General features: G+C 44.6%; 2 protein-coding genes across 2 annotated transcripts in view; one reads left to right on the forward strand and one right to left on the reverse strand.

Moving 5' to 3' along the window:
- R3HDM2 (R3H domain containing 2) overlaps positions 1-5,040 on the reverse strand; it is a 125,347-nt gene extending 120,307 nt beyond the window's left edge. Inside the window, 1 exon segment of the mRNA XM_074374579.1 lies at positions 4,856-5,040. The gene's annotated coding sequence lies outside the window, so the exon portion shown is untranslated.
- A 3,665-nt stretch (positions 5,041-8,705) lies between these two features.
- On the forward strand, positions 8,706-18,217 carry INHBC (inhibin subunit beta C). Its single transcript, XM_010946295.3, has 2 exons — positions 8,706-9,247; positions 16,270-18,217. The coding sequence occupies exons 1-2, from the start codon at positions 8,935-8,937 to the stop codon at positions 17,010-17,012; spliced, it is 1,056 nt and encodes a 351-aa protein (XP_010944597.1). The 5' UTR covers positions 8,706-8,934; the 3' UTR covers positions 17,013-18,217.
- The last annotated feature ends 1,122 nt before the right edge of the window (positions 18,218-19,339 follow it).

A 19,339-nucleotide genomic window follows, 5' to 3' on the forward strand; every position in this document is an offset into this window, starting at 1 on the left:
TCAGAAATAAACTGAGTGGGGTAGGAAGGGATAAACTGGGAGTTCGAGATTTGCAGATACTGACTGGTATATATAAAATAGATAAACAGTTTATACTGTATAGCACAGGGAACTATATTCAGTATCTTGTAGCAGCTTACGGTGAAAAAGAATATGAAAATGAATATACGTATATTTGAGTATGACTGAAGCATTGTGCTGTACACCAGAAATTGACACAACATTGTAAACTGACTATACCTCAGTAAAAATAAATAAATGAATAAATAAATAAGTAAGAAAGAAACTGAGTCATTTTAAACCCTGATGATTACCTCACTTATTTCTATACTTTCAGCTCTATAGGATAAGGACTTAAGCTGAGATCTTTTGGGACCTCAGAGTAACTGCACGGGTGCAAAACTAGTTTTTACTTGCCTGCAAAAGATTTTGAGGTCTCCAATGAAAAACAAAACACAAACAAGCAGTAAAACATACTATTAATGCCTTTAGAGAAATGGAAGGATCAGAATATTGGTCTACATCAGGGTAGAGACCATACAAGGGCATTTAACAACTAGCTTCATTTTTTTACCCCAAGAAAATACCCAGAGAAGCCTGAAATTGTCTCCCAGGAAAAAAAAATCAAAGTCTTTGACAATTTAGAAACATCACAGTGGGACAAACAAGCAAGCAATTAAAGGGACTGAAAAGATTTTTTTTTATTTTCTTGTGGTTAGCAAACTAAGGAGGAATAGAATAAGATGAGTCCTTTAAAAATACCAGAAGTGTTTTGACTATTAGAAGACAAGACTGCTTGAGGCTTTTGTACCTTTTCTCCTTATCCTCTCTCATCTCTAGGCTGGGGTTCCCAATTTGATCAGTTCTTTTAAAAGCACAGAAAAGCACTCTGGGAAACTTACTGTCAAAACTTGAAAGCTTAAGCAGCTTTCCCAGTATAGGTTCAAATAACTGGACTGAACGACTCAAGAGATCTTGCAGAAAAGCACAAAGAACACCTGGATTTAGGAAGCATCTCAGAATCTTTCCTTTCACACACCCCAAGCAGAAACGGTGAAATCACTGCATATTATTGTAACTAAGGGCTTTCAACATTAATTTTTTTAAGTGTTGGAGAAAACAGATACATGCTAAGGAAATCTAAGGGAACTCAAAGAGGAGTCAAAAGAGATCAAGGTTAAGAAATCTTTCCTATCCATACCTGTTTTTAGAAATAAACTCATACTTAAGAAGGAATGGACGGCGGGGAGGATATAGCTCAAGTGGTAGAGCGCATGCTTAGCATACACAAGGTCCTGGGTTTATTTCCCAGTACCTCCCCTAAAAATAAAGAAGTTTACCTCCCCCTACAAAAAATAATTTAAAATTAAAAAAAAAAAGAAGGAATGGACAGAGTAACTTTACTGGAGAGATGAAACAAGTGCTACACTGCTAAAGTGGCAACCATTGTAAGAACAAAAGGTAACCACGAGAAGACTATATTAAGTGGAATGTTTTCTTGACAGTGTGAGGATATAGCTCGAGGAAAATACTAAGGCCACCGTGCATGAAAAAGGCCTCTAAAATTAGACCCACCAACTGTATTCATGCACACATATTCAAGCCATGAGTCCAGTTATTTTTCTTACTTATAAGTGGGCAGCACATTCCACAGGCAGACGCTTAGTCCTTTACCCCATCTTTCAAGTACACAGGAAAACCTCATTAAGAAAACACACACACACACAGTTTCACAAAACTCTCTCCTCTGTACTTCCTGGGACCATGCAACCAAAATGCCTTCCTCAAAATTTGCGTTTTCCTGAAAGCTTTCATTGAGTTCCTGATGAGATCTGGAATGGGAGTAAGTTCATCATTCAGAAACCATTACCTACAGCGAAACATCAGTACTCAGTATTTATCTCTAAAGAGTGAGAACAAAGCATAGAGATGTCTGAATATCTCTGGGGCCTGAGAAAGACTTCCTAGAAACTTTGTGAAAGGATTTTAAAAGTGACAAGAGAAGTGCGGTAGAGCTTCTACCCATCTGCCAAAATAATGGCAGAAATTTTTCACAAAATGACAACTAACATACTTTTGACACTGTTACTTATTTACACTAATAATAACAGAACCAGACCCAGTCAATAGATACAAGATCCCCAATTCTCCCCAACTCTCCCACCCCCTGACCCAAGCCATTCTCTCACAGGCCTAGCTGTTTTCAATGTCCTAGCAAAAGTTTAAGCAAAAATCTAACTTTGCACCAGCATTCCCACAAAGTGTTAAAACCACTACCTCACTCCTTTTGCCTTCCTAAGCTGGAAAACAGTGGCCAGGACAGCCCCAAAAAGAAATCTCATCCAGGCCACTCTAGCCAGAAGGTCAATGAAGGTAACAGATGCACCAATCAAGAAAGGAAAAAACAAACAAGGGATAATCCACAGGACTCAGGGGGCCAGCTCCTTTTACCTTCGGATTTAGTATAATTTAGTTGCTAAAAATGACCCCAAAAATGGATTGGCGGAAACAAGGATCAGACACCGAACATTCCACCATTGTTAGAGAAAGCTAGCCTTAAAGTTTTCAAGCTCAACCATCTCCACATGAATGGGGAAAAAAATCTAACCCAAACAGCCCAGACTATAAATATTAACTTATTCAGTCTACTGAAAAATTCAAAGTGGAACCAGCATGCTCAGCTCTCTGGGGTCAGAGGTAAGAATGGTGATATTTATCTCAACAGGAATGCAAACAAACCTCAAGGGGAGAGCCTGAAGCAGTAAAAATTCTAGCCACAGGACATCTGAGATAATCTTCCTCTAAGACCATCAGCACCAAAGATCTCCACACTCAATTCTCTCTGCCCTCAAAGTGCTTCATTCAATGACCTGAACACACAATACTTCTATCAAAAGAGAAATGTGGCAAGAACTGACAGGAAAAAAAAAAAAAAAAAAAAAAAAAGCTCAAGTTCTTCCAAAAAGTATCTTACACAATCCTACTGAAAATCCATTCCACATCTCCAATCATGATCAGAAATTCATGACAATGAGAGTTCAAGAATAAATTTATCTATTCAGTCAATAAATTTGCTGAGCACCTACTGCATGTCAAGTGCTCTGTTAAGTGCTGAAGACACATCAACAAAACAAGACTATCTACTGAAGTACTTTCTAATGCAAGAGACTAAATATATATAGTATGTTATAGGCTGATAATGGGTAAGGAGGGAAGGAAAGCAAAGAAGTGGGATAGGGAGTTATGTAAATATATGTGGAAGAGGGGGCTTTGCAATTTAGACAGCCAAGGAAATGTCACTGTTAGAGTGACATTTGAGTAAAGACCTGAAGGAGGTGAGGGGACAAGGTTATGCAGTTTTATAAGGAAAAGGTGATTCAGGAAAATCCAGGGAAGAAGTGCACAGCTGCCAAGGCAGAAGTGTGCCTGATGTGTTCAAGGAACAGCCAGGAGATCAGTGAGTATATTGGGAGGGGGAAAGAGTGCTACAGATCTTGGGCTTTAAAGACAATTGTAAACTCTCTGGTTTTTACTCTGATAGAGACAGGAAGCCAAGATCTCCTCTTCCGACTCTTTTCAATTAAAACAGTATCAGTCATCCTATTTTTATATATGCAAGCTTTAAAATTTTTGTTTTAAATTGAAGATCTCTAATACAGATCATACAGTGGACACAAAATTGTAAATTAAACTCTGAATTTTAACTTCTGCTGACAGTTTATCAGACCTTCAAGAAAAGTTCTCTGTCCTCTCAACCCTGTGGAGAACAGCAACAAGGGAAGAAAAATGCAACAAAAATGAACTGAATTGGAGAAAAAAAAGTGAAAAAAATGAACCGAATTGACTATCTAAGCCATGCTAGTCTTGATGACCCAGACTCCACAAGTGGAAAAAAAAAGAAAATATAGTAGAAAGAAAACGAAGGCCGGGGAAAAAGCATTAGGAAGAAAGAGGATCCACAAACAACTTATTCAAGTGCCAGTCTGACTATCCAGAAATACAATAAAATGCTAGGAATTTGTGACATTCCTTAAGTGGAACCTGTCACCTCGCTCCTCCCCAGTTTCCATGTTGCCTACCAACAACAGACAGGACTCCGGCTTCTCAATTTTAGGTAAGTCTATTTGAAAAAAATATATACAAGGACGTTCAACCAAGATCTGAGTTTAAATTTCTTCACACTTCTCTTTGGTTTAATGAACCTCTGGGGCTGTTATTCGGTCATTTCTCGTCATCACCCAAAAACAACTCACTCAGAGTGAATAAATATTCTGAGGAGTTACTAGGCTAATGGTCGCATATGTTGAAATGTCTGGCTCTACAGGAAAATGAATCCGAGAAGAGTTTTCAGAGCCTCAACAGTCAGTGATGAGCTTAGCGTAGGCCCAACTTTTAAGCTCCAGAAACATCTCCCTGAACGTTCCAACTCAAATCTCTGTCCCTGTAATAACCTCGGACACAAGCACGATTTGAAACACTGCAACACCTTTCCCTCCCAATCTTGCAAAGCTTGAAGGAATACGGAGATCCAAGAAACACATGGAGCTAGTCACCCCCAGAGCACCACAAGGGCGCAACAGTTTTTAGGTCCCACCACACAGGCCACAGGTGGCGCCAGCCCCCCGCCCGCCGCCCCGCGCCCCCAGCTTCTCGCCTGCGCTCCCCGCGCACACTCGGGCCTCTCTGGCCTGGGGACCGTCCTTCACGGGAGCCTCGGGCCCCGACCAACCGCCCCCAGTCCCGGCAGCACCAGCGCGGGGAACCCAGGCCAGGGGCCTCCGCCCGCCCGCCCGCCACGCCCCCTCCCCACGGGCCGCCAGCATCGCCCGCCCCCTCGGCCGGGAGGTGGCCTCACCTCACGCAGGCCGTAGCGGGGAGGGCGCCCGCGTCTCCGCCCGCCGCCCGGGCCCACGGCCGCTCGGCTGCGGCTCGGCCCCGACGGCCGGCGGCGGCGGCGCGCTTCTGGGGGCGGGCTCTTCTCAGTGGGGGTTTCCCCAGGGCCCAGGGCGGGGGAGCAGGGGGACTGGGGCGGGGGAGGGGAAAGGGGTTTGGGAAGGAGGGGGGAGAGGGGAAGAAAAGGGGGGAAACCAAACCCGGAAAGGGAGAAAAGGGGGGAGGGGGAAAATCAGAAGGGGAAGAAAGGCCCAGAGTCCGCCCCCTACTGCGGCCTGCGCGCTACGTCACCGCGTCCGGCGCATTCGTCACCGCGTCCTGCGCCCGGCGCGTCCCCGCTTCCTGTGTGCCTCCCTCCTCGCCCGCAGACGCCCCCTGCTTACTCACCCACCCAGCCCACTCTCGCGCTGCCCTCCCCATCCCCGCGCACACGCGCGTACACTCACTCGCTCTCTGGCTCCCTCCTCGTCACCTATGTCTCAAGCCACCAATCCGAATCCACTGCGACCCTCAGTCCACCTGAAACCCATCAAGCCTGTCAGAGTCACCCTCGATTTAAATAACTCTAATATAGGTTTCCCGAGCACTTTCAAAATAGCCTTTCCCTTAGGACAGTAACTCCCACACACAAAGCTGCGTATGTGCAGTGAATATTTGTGGTATAAATGAATGAAGATCATGTGGTAGGTAAGTGTCCATTTTTTCTGATGTAAGGATTTAACTAAATAAAGCAGGTTTAAGTCCATCTTGTTTAAAAATCACTTCTTACCACCACCACCGTCTAACATACAGTCCTTTTTTTAAGAGGCATCTTAAATTTGCACCCCCCCCATTCTGTCTGTTCGAGGCAGAATCAATTTATTGATTACATGTATTTGCATCATTTATTGACCAAGTCCCTCAAAGAAACCTTGTAGTCTTACATTGATAGAATTCGACCATTAAATATTTACTGTGTGACAAGAACTGCAATAGGCAAAAAAAAAAGAAAAGAAATCAAATAATTACAGTACAAAATAAGTGCTGTTCAGTGTGCTATGGAAGCCCAACAAGGAGCAATTAATTACTTCTTAGAGGTAAGAGAGATTGAGTGAACTACAGAGAAGCTAGAGGTGTAATTTCAGCTAACCTTGAAGAAAGTAAGTAGGAGTTCATCGGAGAGGCAAGAATGGAGATTCCAGTAAAGTTGTAGAGGTAATTCTTTCCTTCAAGGAATCAGCAAGTTCCAGGTTTTTAAGTTGGAGACATGGGGCAGTGATGGCCAGGAGGAAATAACAGCTAATATTTGTATTATGCATGTATGTATGTTTATAGAGAGATAATCTAGAATATGTAGCATTTTACATCTATTATTTCAGTTTTATCCTGTAAACAATATATATTATCGTTATATTCATTTTATAAGATAAGGAACCATGAGGCACCAAAGTCACAGATTTTGAACTGAGACAGTTTATCTTCAGAGCCTTCTCTTACTCACTACACTATCAGAAGTGTAACCGGAAAGAGCATGTTGCAAAGAACCTGTGTGTCATAATGCGGAGTGAACCAGTTGGGTCTTTGGGGGACAGATGCAGTAACTGAAGAACTACTAAGGCAGAAACATGAGGCATCCACCCCTAAGAGAAGCCCTGCTCTCTTTTGCCCCCTTTTCTCACCTCTTACTCCCCAACTATTTGCCAGAGAGAAGGGGAGCAGCTGAAGTCATCTTAGGTTGTGAGAGGTCTGGGAACTACATACTCTAATTAAGATATGGACTAAATAGCAATATTACTACTTCCTGCAACCCCAGGATAAGGTTATCATCCAAGAATGAGATTAGGACTATTAAGATGTTAGACAGAAGGTCAGTCCCTACAGGCTGGGATGAGTAGAGTAGGCAGTGACTACTAATGGCTACAAGGTTTCTTTTGGGGGTGATGAAAATATTCTTAAATTAGATAGTGGTGATGGTTGCACAACTCTGTGAACGTACTAAAAACCTCTGAATTATACACTGTAAAAGGTGAATCTTATGTGAATTGTATTTCAATAAAAACCTTATTTTATAAATAAATAAATTTATACTAGAAACTAAATAACAAATCCACCTCTACCACAGCCCTTAAAAAATAAGAAAAAAAACCCAGCCCCTGTAGAATAGAGCTAAGAAATTGTAACACACTAAAATTCAGTCAAGGTGACTTGAGTGTAACTTCTGAGAACCAGCCTGTATCCTAACATTTATTCATTCAATAAGTATGTTTTAAGCACCTATATTATAGGTACTGTGTGCAGTACTAGGAATACAATGGTAAGCAGCAGAGAAGACTCGCTAAGTGACTGCACTACAGATGGTGATTAGGGGCATGGCATCTAAGAAAGGAGAGTCCGTAAGGGCAAACATTGGCAGAATTTCTTCAGCACACCAAGAATAGTAAACTTGTATTAAGCACTTACTCTGGGCCTGTCAGTGTAAGTGCTTTACTAAATGATTTAAAACTCAAAACTCTCAGATAATCATTATAATCTATAATTCCATATTCAAAATCCATAGAGCCAGGAATGTTTCATAATTCAGAAAATTTCAAGTTTTAGAAAGGTAACATAGTACATTATGCTGTATATTATATACCACTCCTAGGGGTAGCATCCCATAATCAAATAATATTTCAGTAAACAAGTTTGTGCTGTATAGCACAGGGAACTATATTCAATATCTTGTAGTAACTTACGGTGAAAAATAATGTGAAAACGAATATATGTATGTTCATGTATAACTGAAGCATTGTGCTGTACACCAGAAATTGACACAACATTGTAAACTGACTAAGCTTCAATAAAAACATATATATACAAAAATATGTATTTCTGGAGTGAAAACATATGAATAGTCTCCAGTATGATTTTTTAAAGACCATAGATAACCTCACTCCTCTTCAGGTCAGCTTTAGTCACCATATGAGCTACCCCCCAAAATGTATGAATTACAGGGTTTTTTTGATTTTAGAATTGTGGGCAATCATTTTCCCTATTTCTCTGATGAAGAAATTGAAGAGAGGTCAAGTAACTTGCCCACAGGCACACAGCTAATAAAAGGAAGAGAGTATTTTAACCAAGGCCATCTGGCTTGAAAACATATGCTCCTAACTCCACCTGCCCACTCCCGCCGGTAAATCCCTGCTATGGATGTAATGGCCTTGACCTGAGATTCACTGCTCAGGAACATTTTGGGGAGAGAACCAGGAATTCTGAGAAATCTCATAATTTATTTTCTTAAACAAAAGAAACCCCCAAGGGTGAGGAACTCTAGCTCTCAAGCTCCCTTCCCACTTTCCAACTTCCCTGTGACCCGGAAGACCTGGCTAGAACACTTCCCTTCCTCCTTCCCCCTGACCCGGAAGACCTGGCTACACTTCCCTTCCTCCAACTTAACCTTCACACTGGATGATTTTGAGCTCCAGTGGGCAAAACCTAACCCAGGGCTAGCAAAAGAATCTGGACTGTGAGCCTCTGGGAGGGAGGAAAGTGGGGTAGAGATTTGAGAAGGACCAACTCTCAACAACATGCATGACAATGACCGACAGTGTCCTGCCAATGACGACCTCTTGTTTGAAAGTCATCCTTTAGCATTCTATATTAAAACCTCTGGTCTCTTCCATTCCCCCCACCCAAGCTTCCCAGCAAGGCCATTGATCTGAAGAGGAATTTCATCTCTAACCTTTGTCCAGAGGCCTGGCAGCTCACGTGGGTAACCCACTGTCTCCCAAAGTTGGCCCAAGGACATTTCTTTCCCCAAACAAACCAACCTCCCTTCACATCCCCCATTCTGTACTTCCACTGACTATGTGGCTTCTGCCAAGTTCTGCTGTAACTGGCTTCATCTCTCAAGTCGGATGTTTGACTGTTCTATCCCATGCAACCAGGAGGCATGCCAGCTGGACACACTTTCCTTCCGGGCCCCTGGCAGACGGGAGCCGAGACCACAGCTAGAGAGACCCTGAGTCTGAAGGTTTGTGGCTCTGTCTCAACTGTGTTGCTTAAGGAGGGCCTGCCCCAGCAATGATCTCCTCATTGCTCCTGGCCTTCCTATTCCTGGCTCTGGCCACAGTGACCGTTCCCAGAGCTGACAGTCAGTGTCTGGCATGTGGAAGGCCTGCCCTGGACCTGGAGAGTCAGCGGGAGCTGCTTCTTAACCTGGCCAAAAGAAGCATCTTGGACAAGCTGCACCTCAGCCAGCGTCCAACACTGAAGCGACCTGTGTCCAGAGCTGCTCTGAGGACGGCGCTGCAGTGTCTCCATGGGCTCTCGCAGGGAGCACTTCCAGAGGCTGACAGGGGACAGGAATATGAGATCATCAGCTTTGCTGAGACAGGTGGGTTCTTGGTCTGTAGATCTTCCCCCAAACCCAATCTGTTTATGAAAGGAAAACTTTCCTCCCCAACCTAACCCCTGACTTTCTCCCCAAAACCATCCCAAGTCTCGCCTCTCACAGCCTGTTATCTCCTAATCACAGGCTCCCATCCTCCAGGTTCTCTCTTGTAGTTTCGACCTGACCAATGGGCAGCTGAGACGTAGATAAGTTTCATTTCTTTTAAGACCGCCTTCCCCTCTCTCCTCTGGCTCCTCTGCAGGCCCCACAAACTTCCACAGGCTGTGATGTGAGCCCATCCACTTCCTGGGCCTGGACCCAGGGTCTGGGAGCTGGAGAGTCTGTCCTCCCTTGGGCCCCAGGATCCAGCCTCTCCGTTCCCCTCTCCCCTAGATGCCTCATGTGGGTAAAGGGAGAAAAGTAAAACATCAAGATTGGCATACTTCTCCACCCTACCCTTGCCCTCTTGCCTTAATACCTTGGGGTCCCCCCATCAGAACAGGGCGAAAATGGGACTCAGAAAAGTAGATAAAGGATGGAGGATAGAGAAGAGAGAGTTCCTTTCACAGAGGGGAGAGGAGTTAGAGAATTTAGTTGGCAGCTCGAGAGATCGAGAGTTCAGAGACAGGATTCAAGAAAAAGAACACAAAGTGATGTCTCTGGCCTCTGAGCTACTTGCAAGCTCTGTCTTAGGTATGACAAGCACATCCCATTCCTGGCGCCTTTCCCCTGGTCAGCATCTACTCCCTTCAAGACCAAGCACTCCCATCCTCAAAAACCCTCCCTGACCTGAGGGTGAGGGGCTCCCTCGCTGGTGGCCCTCACACCCTTACCCTGAACCTGATCCCTCCTTGTGGAATTGCCTTGTTTCCAGATTTTCTGTGAAGTGTGTCTTCCCATAGTCTGTAACCCCTTAAGGTCCGGAACTGTCACTTATACCTCATGTTATCATCAGAGGCTAGTGTGTAGTAGAAATAACTAACACTTATACAACGCTTAATGTGTTCGGAGCCTTTTACATACATGATTATCTCCCTGAGATCCTCACAATAAGCCAGTGAAGCAAATACTGTCATTATCCCCATTTTAGAGGTGATGAAACTGAGGCTCAAGGGGTTGACTAACTAGCTCAAGGTCACATGACTGGGAAGTGGTAGAGCCAGGCAGTCTAAGTCTGAAATCCATGACCTTGACCACTATACCACTCTGCCACCACACCACGCTGAAGGTCAGTTTGACCACAGTCTAGAGTCCTCAGTGATGAATAAGACCGTATTCTATTTACAAAAGGGGGTTTCTGCTCATGATTAAGAACACGAACTCTGGAGCCAGATAAACTGGGCTCAAATCCCTGCTCAGCCACTTATTACTATGTGACCTGAGTTGTTAATAGTCAGTTTTCTTTATTTGCAAAATAGAGATAATGAAAAGATAGGTGAGAGACTTAAGTGAGCTACAGGTAATGCACTTAGAAAGAATAAGATGGGAGCAAACTGGAGTAGAAGACTCAGCTCCTGCCCAACAGGGTTTAGTTGTTGCTCCTAGGAATAAACTACTTAGAATATAAGGCAGAATGAAATAAATGCTGGATGAGAGCACAGGAGCTTGATGGACGAAAGTAATTCTTTGGGACCTGGTAAGACAGGGTAGTCTTTCAGAAGAAGATTGCAAATAGGCTGGTGCCGTAGAATAAGTTTGACTTCACTGGGTAGAAAATGGTAAACAACATCCTAAATGGAGGGAAAAACATGAGTGAAAGTCTGAAGAAATAGTTTAGAGCTGAAAAGTAGTTTGGAATGGATAAGCACAAGGTGGACAAATGGCCATGAGCCATGAGTCCCTTTAACACCAAAATCCTGCTTGATGTTTTTTCACCTTTGTGTCCCTGACACTTAGCCCAATTCCCATTTTAAGAATGCAGAAACTGAAACTCAAAGAAGATCATTCAACATGGCCAAGGTCATACAGCTTACAACAGGCAGAATTCAAACACAGTTCTCTCTGACTTCAAAGTCTATATACTTTCCACATATTTGCTAATCAATGAATGAACACAGCATTCAGGCTGGAGGAGGCATGACCTGGAATGAAGTTTGGAGGTGAGAATGATTGATGCCTGGATTCTACCTTTTACATTTAAATATTTTGGTTTGAAGTTTTAATTCCAATTTAAGCTGTCATCTACATCCTAATGTGAAAGAAAGATCAGAGAATTGTTCTTGCTGGAGATTTGACAAGAGAGAGCGTGGAGCTTTGAGGAAACTAGAGTAGGGGCCTTCAGTGGCGTCTCGGAACTGGCTCACGCTGGCTCATGAACACTGATGGCGAACATCTCCCAACTTGCATCTGGTGACCTCACGCTGATAGTTTAAAATTGGCCATGGTGGGAAAATTTATACCACAGAAATTGGCAAACACTACAAATCAGGGCTTTTTTTCCCCTCTGGAATCCAGTTGCTCAATATTTACCAGCACACCACCGCCTATGACCTAAAAATTCAAGTTATCTGCCTCCCACAGCTAACATACAATGCGGAGACAGGGACAGGGTAACCACAATAGATGCTCCTTTCCAAAATGGAGGGTGGGGGAGGGAGACACAAAGCAGCCACTGGTCCATGAAAATTTTGATATCCAGCCTGGTACCTATCTCCGTCTACCTCAAGTTCAGAATCCCTTTGGTTGCGGCCTGGATGTGCGCCCTGGTAGGGTTTTCCTCTCTTAAGGAGAACCCACAGTGCTCTCCTGGGCTTCTGGATCCACTCTCTTAACCTTTAATGCCACCCTCTGAGATATCTTTCCTCTTAAACAGGAAATGACCTGTGTTTGTGACTGAGTGGTTTTCTTAGCCTTAATCTCCCCTGAAGAGGTTGAGAGCCCCTCAGAGACTTCTTTTCATTTTGAGTTGTCTCTGTCCCTTTTAGTTCAGTTGTGCTGCTTTCACTATTAAAATTCTCTTTAACACTCTGTGAGCTTCTAAATAATAAATTATAGTCTACTCAGTTAGACAAAAGGCAAGCTACTGTATCAAGACAGACCCCTCTTGGGACTACAAGTCAAGGCGTTGTGGAAGAACACTCAAGATTTTTAGAAGCCCTTTTGTCCAGTTGAGAGGGTCTACAGAACAACATCTTAAATTTTAGATCTTAACAAAGATGTTAGATCTTAACAAAGGCTCTTGCAGTTGACCCTTTGTTGTTTGGATCTTCATTCTGAGGCCGTGTTTTATTGACAGTGCCCTGGATTTGATTTTTGCCCTGAGATGGTTTCTTAGTTTGAGAACCTTTTGCCAGACAGAGAGTTGAGGAATGAAAAAATATTTTATTGTTCAATCTAGCAAGTCCTATTGGAAATGTTTTCTCTAAATTCTGCTTGAAAATTGAACAGTTCCTTTTTTAGTTCATCTCACTCCTGAAATGCCTTATCATAGGAAGCCAAAATAAGCCAATTGACACTTTCAGCATTCTGCCTGGAAATATCTTTAGCTAAATTCACAACTTTGTTAGTTACCATTTCTAGCTTCCAAGTTGCCACAGCCGATAGCCAGTACATAACACAGGTTCCCCTTTCCCCAGCTTCCAATAACAATTTCCTCACTGCTCTTCCTGCCTTCACCAGCAGTCTCCTGCCATCCTTCCAACCTCTGTCTGCCACCCAGTCCCAAGGCCAATGCCACATATTTTAGGTCTTTGCTCTGGAGTACCTCACTTCTGATACTAATTTGTTTCAGTTATCCATTAATATAACAAATCGGCCCAAACATTGAGGCTTAAAGCAAACAAACAAAAATTCAGTATTTTTCATGGGTGTGTGGTTTGACTGGGCTTATCTGGACCCTTCTTTTGCTCCCTGTCATGTAGCTGAGGTCACTCACGCAGCTGTATTCAGCTAGGGGCTCAGAGGGGGCTAGAACATCTAAGAGTCTCCCTCCACATGGCTTCTCATCATTCAGCACTCTAGCCCAAGCCGCTTTAAAGCACAGTGGCTGGCTTCCAAGAGGAGGAAGCTTCAAGGTCTAAGTACTCATTAAGTTTCTGCTTGTACTATGCTTGCCTATGTCTCATTGGCCAAATCAAGTCACATGCCATGTCCAGAGTTAATATGAGAAGGGATTGTACCAATCCATGAATATTGGGAGGTGTTGTTCATTAGGGGCCAACAATATAATAATCTACCACAGCCCTGGCCGGTCATGTGTCTGCCTGCCATAACTGGGGTGACTTAAGAGGTTCTAATGGTAGGGTGTTTCGTGACCTAACAAGAAAAAATTAGCTGGACCAATCAGAGTTTTCTTGGATTTTGGAGTTAGGAACTGGAAAATCAGCTTACTTAGCTAGGAGGAGCTAAGTAAAAGGTTCTGTAGACTCAGGAGCTGGGGTCACCATTCCAGGACCTGAGAAAGCTGACAAAGAGGCAGAAGAGGTAGACCCACAGAAAGAGAAGAATGGAGTAGATTTACACAGGGAGACTGAGATGAGAGGCATCTTGTTGGCTCTGAGAACTGTCAAGAGCAACCTTATTCCAGACCTTCCAGTTCACGCAAAGCCTAGTTGAACTTTATTTTCTGTTCTTTTATGCCCATGAGAGTATCAGTGGCATTCCCACAATAAAGCATCCTTTACTTAAAAAAGCAAATAAGGGTAGCCTAGGCCAAATCATAATGGGCATTTAATTGCCTCCTAAAAGAGTTTGGACATTATTCACCAATAAGTATTTTGAAACCATGAATTTTATGGCCTAGCTTTTTTGGAAAATAATTCTGGCGTCAGTGTAAAATAAAAATTAAAGAAACGAAAAGCCATTCATTCAACAAATGTTTATTGAGTGCCTACTATGTGGTAGATACATAAGGATACAATGGTGAACCATACAGGCACAATCTTTACCTTAATGGAGTTTACATTCTAGCAGCTGGGGCAGGGGGATGTCGAAGGGGAGGAAAAGCATATAGTAAACAAATGAGCAAAAAAACCAAGGTGGTCACAGAGAGTGATATTGGCTATGAAGACAGTTAAGCAGGATGATGTATTAAAGTGACGCAGGTAGAGTTGAAGGCAGCTTTAGACTGGTTAGTCCCCTGGAGAGGAGAATTTGAGCTGAAGGCCAAAAAGGAGCCAGTCATTCAAAGACCTTGGAAAGACATTCCAGGCAGGCAGAATAGCAAGTGGAAAGGCCATGAGGTGGGTCCACGTTTGGTGAGTTCAAGGAACAGGAAAAAGGCTGGTATAGAGAGAATACAGTCATGAAATGGAAGAATGCCTAATCATGCAAATTTTTTATGTTAAAGAGTTTAGATTTTATTCAAATAGTAATGGGAAGATTTTAAAGGGTTTTAAGCTGAAAGGATTAAACTAATCAGATTTATGTCATAAAAAGATCACTCTGGCTGATATGTGAAGAATTGTTCTGGGGTCAAGAGTGAACCAGTTGGCAAGCTATTGCCATAATTTGAGAAAAAGATGATTGTGGATTGAACTAATGTGTGGTAGAGGAGGTGGGGAAAAGTGAAATGATATTATGAACTGGAGGTAGAGTTGACAGATCTGCAGATAATTTCAAAGTAAGGGGTGAGGGCAAGCAAGGCTTTTACAGGAAAGGGGAAGATTGGAAAAGGAATAGGTTTTGGTTGGGGGGGATAAATCTAGAGTTCTTTGAACATGAAAACTTTGAGATAGCATTGGTTATCCAAGTGGAATATCAGACCAACAGCTGGATATACTAGTCTGAGGCTCAGGGAGAGGTCAGAGCCAGGGATTTATACCTGGGAGTCATGAGCCTATAGATGGAATTGAAAGCGAGAGGAATTGATGTCTCGTTTTGGGAGAGAGTATAGATAGAGAAGAGAAGGGGGCTCAGGACCTCCAACATTTAGAGGTCAGGCAGAAGAAGAGAAGCTGTCAGCAGAGGAGACCAAGATGAAGTGGCTAGAATCATGAGAGCTAAGAGAAGCAAATATTTCAAGAAGGAGGGGATGGTTAACTGTGTCAAACACTGCTTAAAGGCCAAGTAAGATGAATAGAAAGAGATTAAAGCATTGGATTTGGCAACATGGAAGTATTAGTGATCCTGACAAGAGAATTTCAGTGGAGTGGAGGGAATAGAAACCCAATTAATGTGTTTTAATAGAGGAGGTGAGAAATGTAGGGGGGAAATTGGGCAGTAGTAATAGGTATAGAAAGAAATGAATAGCCATTAGAACCATTGTGGTGAGGGACTAGATGTGGCGAGTGAGGGAGGTGATCATAGGGTTTCTAGAAGTAATAAGGATAGTGGTGCCACCAATTCTAAGAACAGAAACAGGAGTATATAGGGAGTTGGGGAGGGTATGGTCAGTGGTAGAGTGCATGCTTAGCATGCACGAGGTCCTGGGTTCTATCCCTGGTACCTCCATTAAATAAATAAATAAATAAACCTAATTCCTCCCCCTCCCCACAAAAACAAAAAAAAAGAAAGAAAAGAGAAGAAAAATTAGCCGAAAGGGGGGAGGGGCATGTAGAAAAAGAAGAGTAAAAAGAAAAAAGAAGTATATAGGGAGAAAAATAATGATTTCCCTTGGGATAAATTGATTCTAATATGCCGACAGGACACGCATGTAACAAAATTAAGCAATTAGAAGTTTAGGCCTGAAGCTTGGTGATTCCCAAGATGCAAAATGGCCTGGACTGGACATACAGATTTAGGAATCACCAGCATAAACTGTGTCGACTGACCGTGAGTGTGGGCCAGAGTTCCCCTCTGTAGAGTAGAGTAAAAGTGAAGGTCAGCAATAGACCTTGGAGAACTCTTACATTGAAGGGATGATCAGAGAAAGAAAAGCCAGCAAAGAAAATTAAGGAAGAATCATAAGAGAGTTGTGTCATGAAAGCCAAAGGAGAAAAGATTTTCAAGAAGAAAAGGGTGGTTAACAATGCCAACAATGTGGTCAAGAAGAAACTAAGGGAGTTCAAGTTTGCTGAGAACAGATAGGTAGTTGGTAGAATTGACACTCAGAAGACCACAATGACAGGGGCTTCTTGTGTCCACAGGCCTCTCCAACATCGACCAGACTCGTCTTGATTTCCACTTCTCTAATCGAACTGCTGGTGGCTTGGAGGTCCAGCAGGCCAGCCTCATGTTCTTTGTGCAGCTCCCTCCCAATACCACCTGGACTTTGAAGGTGAGGGTCCTTGTGCTAGGCCGACATGACACCAACCTCACCTTGGCCACTCAGCACCTGCTGCAGGTAGATGACAGTGGTTGGCACCAGTTCCTCCTGGGGTCTGAGGCTCAGGCTGCCTGCAGCCAGGGGCACCTGATCCTAGAGCTGGTCCCTGAAGGCCAGTTAGCCCAGAGCTCAGTCATCCTGGGCAGGGCTGCCCATAGGCCTTTTGTGACAGCCCGGGTAAGAGTTGGGGGCAAGCACCGGCTTCGCCGGCGAGGCATCGACTGCCAGGGGAGGTCCAGGATGTGCTGTCGACAAGAGTTCTTTGTGGACTTCCGTGAGATTGGCTGGCACGACTGGATCATCCAGCCTGAGGGCTACGCAATGAACTTCTGCACAGGACAGTGCCCGCTGCACATGGCAGGCATGCCTGGTATTGCTGCCTCTTTTCACACAGCGGTTTTCAATCTCTTCAAGGCCAACTCAGCTGCAGGCACCGCTGGAGGGGGCTCATGCTGCGTGCCCACGGCCCGGCGCCCCCTGTCTCTGCTCTACTATGACAGGGACAGCAACGTTGTCAAGACTGACATACCTGACATGGTGGTAGAGGCCTGTGGGTGCAGTTAGGCCACGGGTGGTCTGGGCAGTCCGAGGCAAGGCGAGCAAAACTGCCCTGACAGAGGTGCTCTTCCTTGAGAAGAGGGAGTGGCCCCACCACTGCCTCTGTCCAGAAGATGGACTCCTTCTTCCTGAGCATCGTATGGAAATTATCCCAACTATGACTTGAGAAGAACTTCATCTAAGAAGAGTCATTGTCATCTAAGGAGAGTTGCTGTACCACCTTCATAACCACCAGCCTCTCTCCTAGGGCATAGTCCATCCAGCAAGCTCCACGTCCTCAACCACCACCCCAGGGACTCTGATCCACCTCCAGCTATGAGCAGTGCCATCTAGTTCCCAGGCAGAAGACACTGCTGACCCATCTTTAATCCAGCCCGCAATCCACTACACCTCCATGCTCTTTCTACTCAATGTCCCTCTCTCCTGGTTGAGCTGACCCAGCCCCTTCACCTGATTTTCTGGATTTCCAGAGAGCCCCATCCTGAGATTTACCAAACATGACATCCTCTCTGTGTCTTAAGCCCTTTTCCTTCTTACTTGCCCAGTGGACTGCTAAGGCTCTCTTGGCACAGCCTCATCCACTCTTGTCTTTCTCTGCCCTGCTCTGTGCCCTTTGGGGCTGACTTACCTGAGTTCCATTGACCTTTGGCTTCCTGCCGAGTTTGACTAAGAGGAGACAGAAGCAGGAGATCAAAGGATAGGAGGAGACAGGTCAGGGTGTTTCTTATTCCTGCTCCTTCTGCCCAGGTGCCATGGTTCTGTGTGACTTTGGCTGTGGCCATGTCCCTACAGTTCCTGTCTGACTCCCTGCTAGGTCCTCATATCAGTGTTTTCATGTTATGGGCTTGTAATGGCTTTGCACTCCTGCTAGTCCCTGGGTGTTTCAACGTCCCTGGTTGGTTCCCTTAGCCCTGCCCATACCTCTGTAAAGAAGTCCTCCATTAAATCTTCTTAGTGATACAAACTCAGACAGCTGAGTGGGTCTTTTGTCTCCTGCCAGGACCCTGATTGACATCCCAGATGACATGGAGCCTGCCTGCCTGCCCTGCCCACTTTCTCTCCTCACAGTCTCCTTAGGGCTGAGCTATTGTGTCCATCCCGTACATCATGACTCTTCCTTCTCCACGCTGCCTCCTCTTCTTTCTTAGGCCTCCTCCTCCCTCCCAGAACCATCTTTGCTGGTCTTACAGCTAATAAAGGCCTGAGTTTTACCTGCTTCTCTCCTCCCTCTGTCCCCGCTCCAAGAGATGAGACAGATCACTGCTCAGTCAGCAAGTAGGCTGGCAACCTGTGGGCACATACACGGTGGGAGGCAGAGGCACGGCTCAAAGCTGGCCACCTTCCCTTCAATGACCCGCAAGGCCCCATCCAGGCGTCCTGCCTGGAAGGTGGAACTGGCCAAGGGCCACCTGAGTGAGACAGAGAGGAGAAAAGGTAGGCCTAGGGTGAGGAGAGGGTGGCATTTGCCCTAAGACTAGGTGCTCTCTAGACCTTTGCCCTCCTCCCCCACTATCTCCTCCCTTTGGTTGGACAGCCCTGAACCATGCGGTCGATAATGTCTGCAGCCCAAGGCCGAGTTTGCGCAAAACCCATGTGTCCTTTGGGAAACGTGATGTCTGTGTTTGCTCAGCATATAACCCCCTCCTATCTGGGTCTGAGGTCCCTGGAATAGGAACCCTAGAGGAGAAAGTCTGAAAGGGACCTACCCAGGGGACTGCAGATCTGAGCTGTGGGGCTTCCTGAGCAAACTCATGGAAGTTATCCCGCCTTTGACGTGAGGAAATCTTCATCTAAGGAAGTCTTCTGGTGGTTCTCCTTCCCCCTACTCCACCCCTCTCCCACATCTAACCTCCCTCCCAGCTTCAGTCCCCAGGGCCAAGACTAAGGTGAGGTGAAGTGAAGCACTTGCTTTGGGGGCAAAATTTTAAGGGGATGCCAAAAAATTCATCAGTCAAGCTAAATATCTTAATACAGTATTTTTTTTAAATCAAAATTAATGCAAAAAAATCCACGATGAACAAAGTAGCAAATTTTAAAATAAATTAAATTGAAAAGGAATCAGTATTATTCCTTTTCTTCTTTTGTGTCTTGGCTCTGCCTTTGATAAAAATGGGAAAGAGTGGGACTGTCTCCTAAACCTTATCTTCCAGAGTCCCCTGGCCCCTAATTCTAAACTCAGTCAGGCTTTTCTCTTTTGGGCAAGATAATCACTTAGGCTTCTTCTGCTTCCTTAACCACCCCCAAGCTGATTGCTACCCCCAGCCCCCAACCAGGTTGGTGGTAGGGCGGGCCTGTGAGGCAGATGGCTGGGGTATTTATAACCCGGAGCACTT

This window comes from Camelus bactrianus, chromosome 12 (assembly GCF_048773025.1).
Source record: "Camelus bactrianus isolate YW-2024 breed Bactrian camel chromosome 12, ASM4877302v1, whole genome shotgun sequence".
Lineage (NCBI taxonomy): Eukaryota > Metazoa > Chordata > Mammalia > Artiodactyla > Camelidae > Camelus > Camelus bactrianus.

Coding starts and splice junctions, on each gene's coding strand:
- INHBC (XM_010946295.3), top strand. CDS start 8,935: ATGATCTCCTCATTGCTCCTGGCCTTCCTATTCCTGGCTCTGGCCACA. Junction 9,248..16,269: donor CATCAGCTTTGCTGAGACAG/GTGGGTTCTTGG, acceptor TTGTGTCCACAG/GCCTCTCCAACATCGACCAG.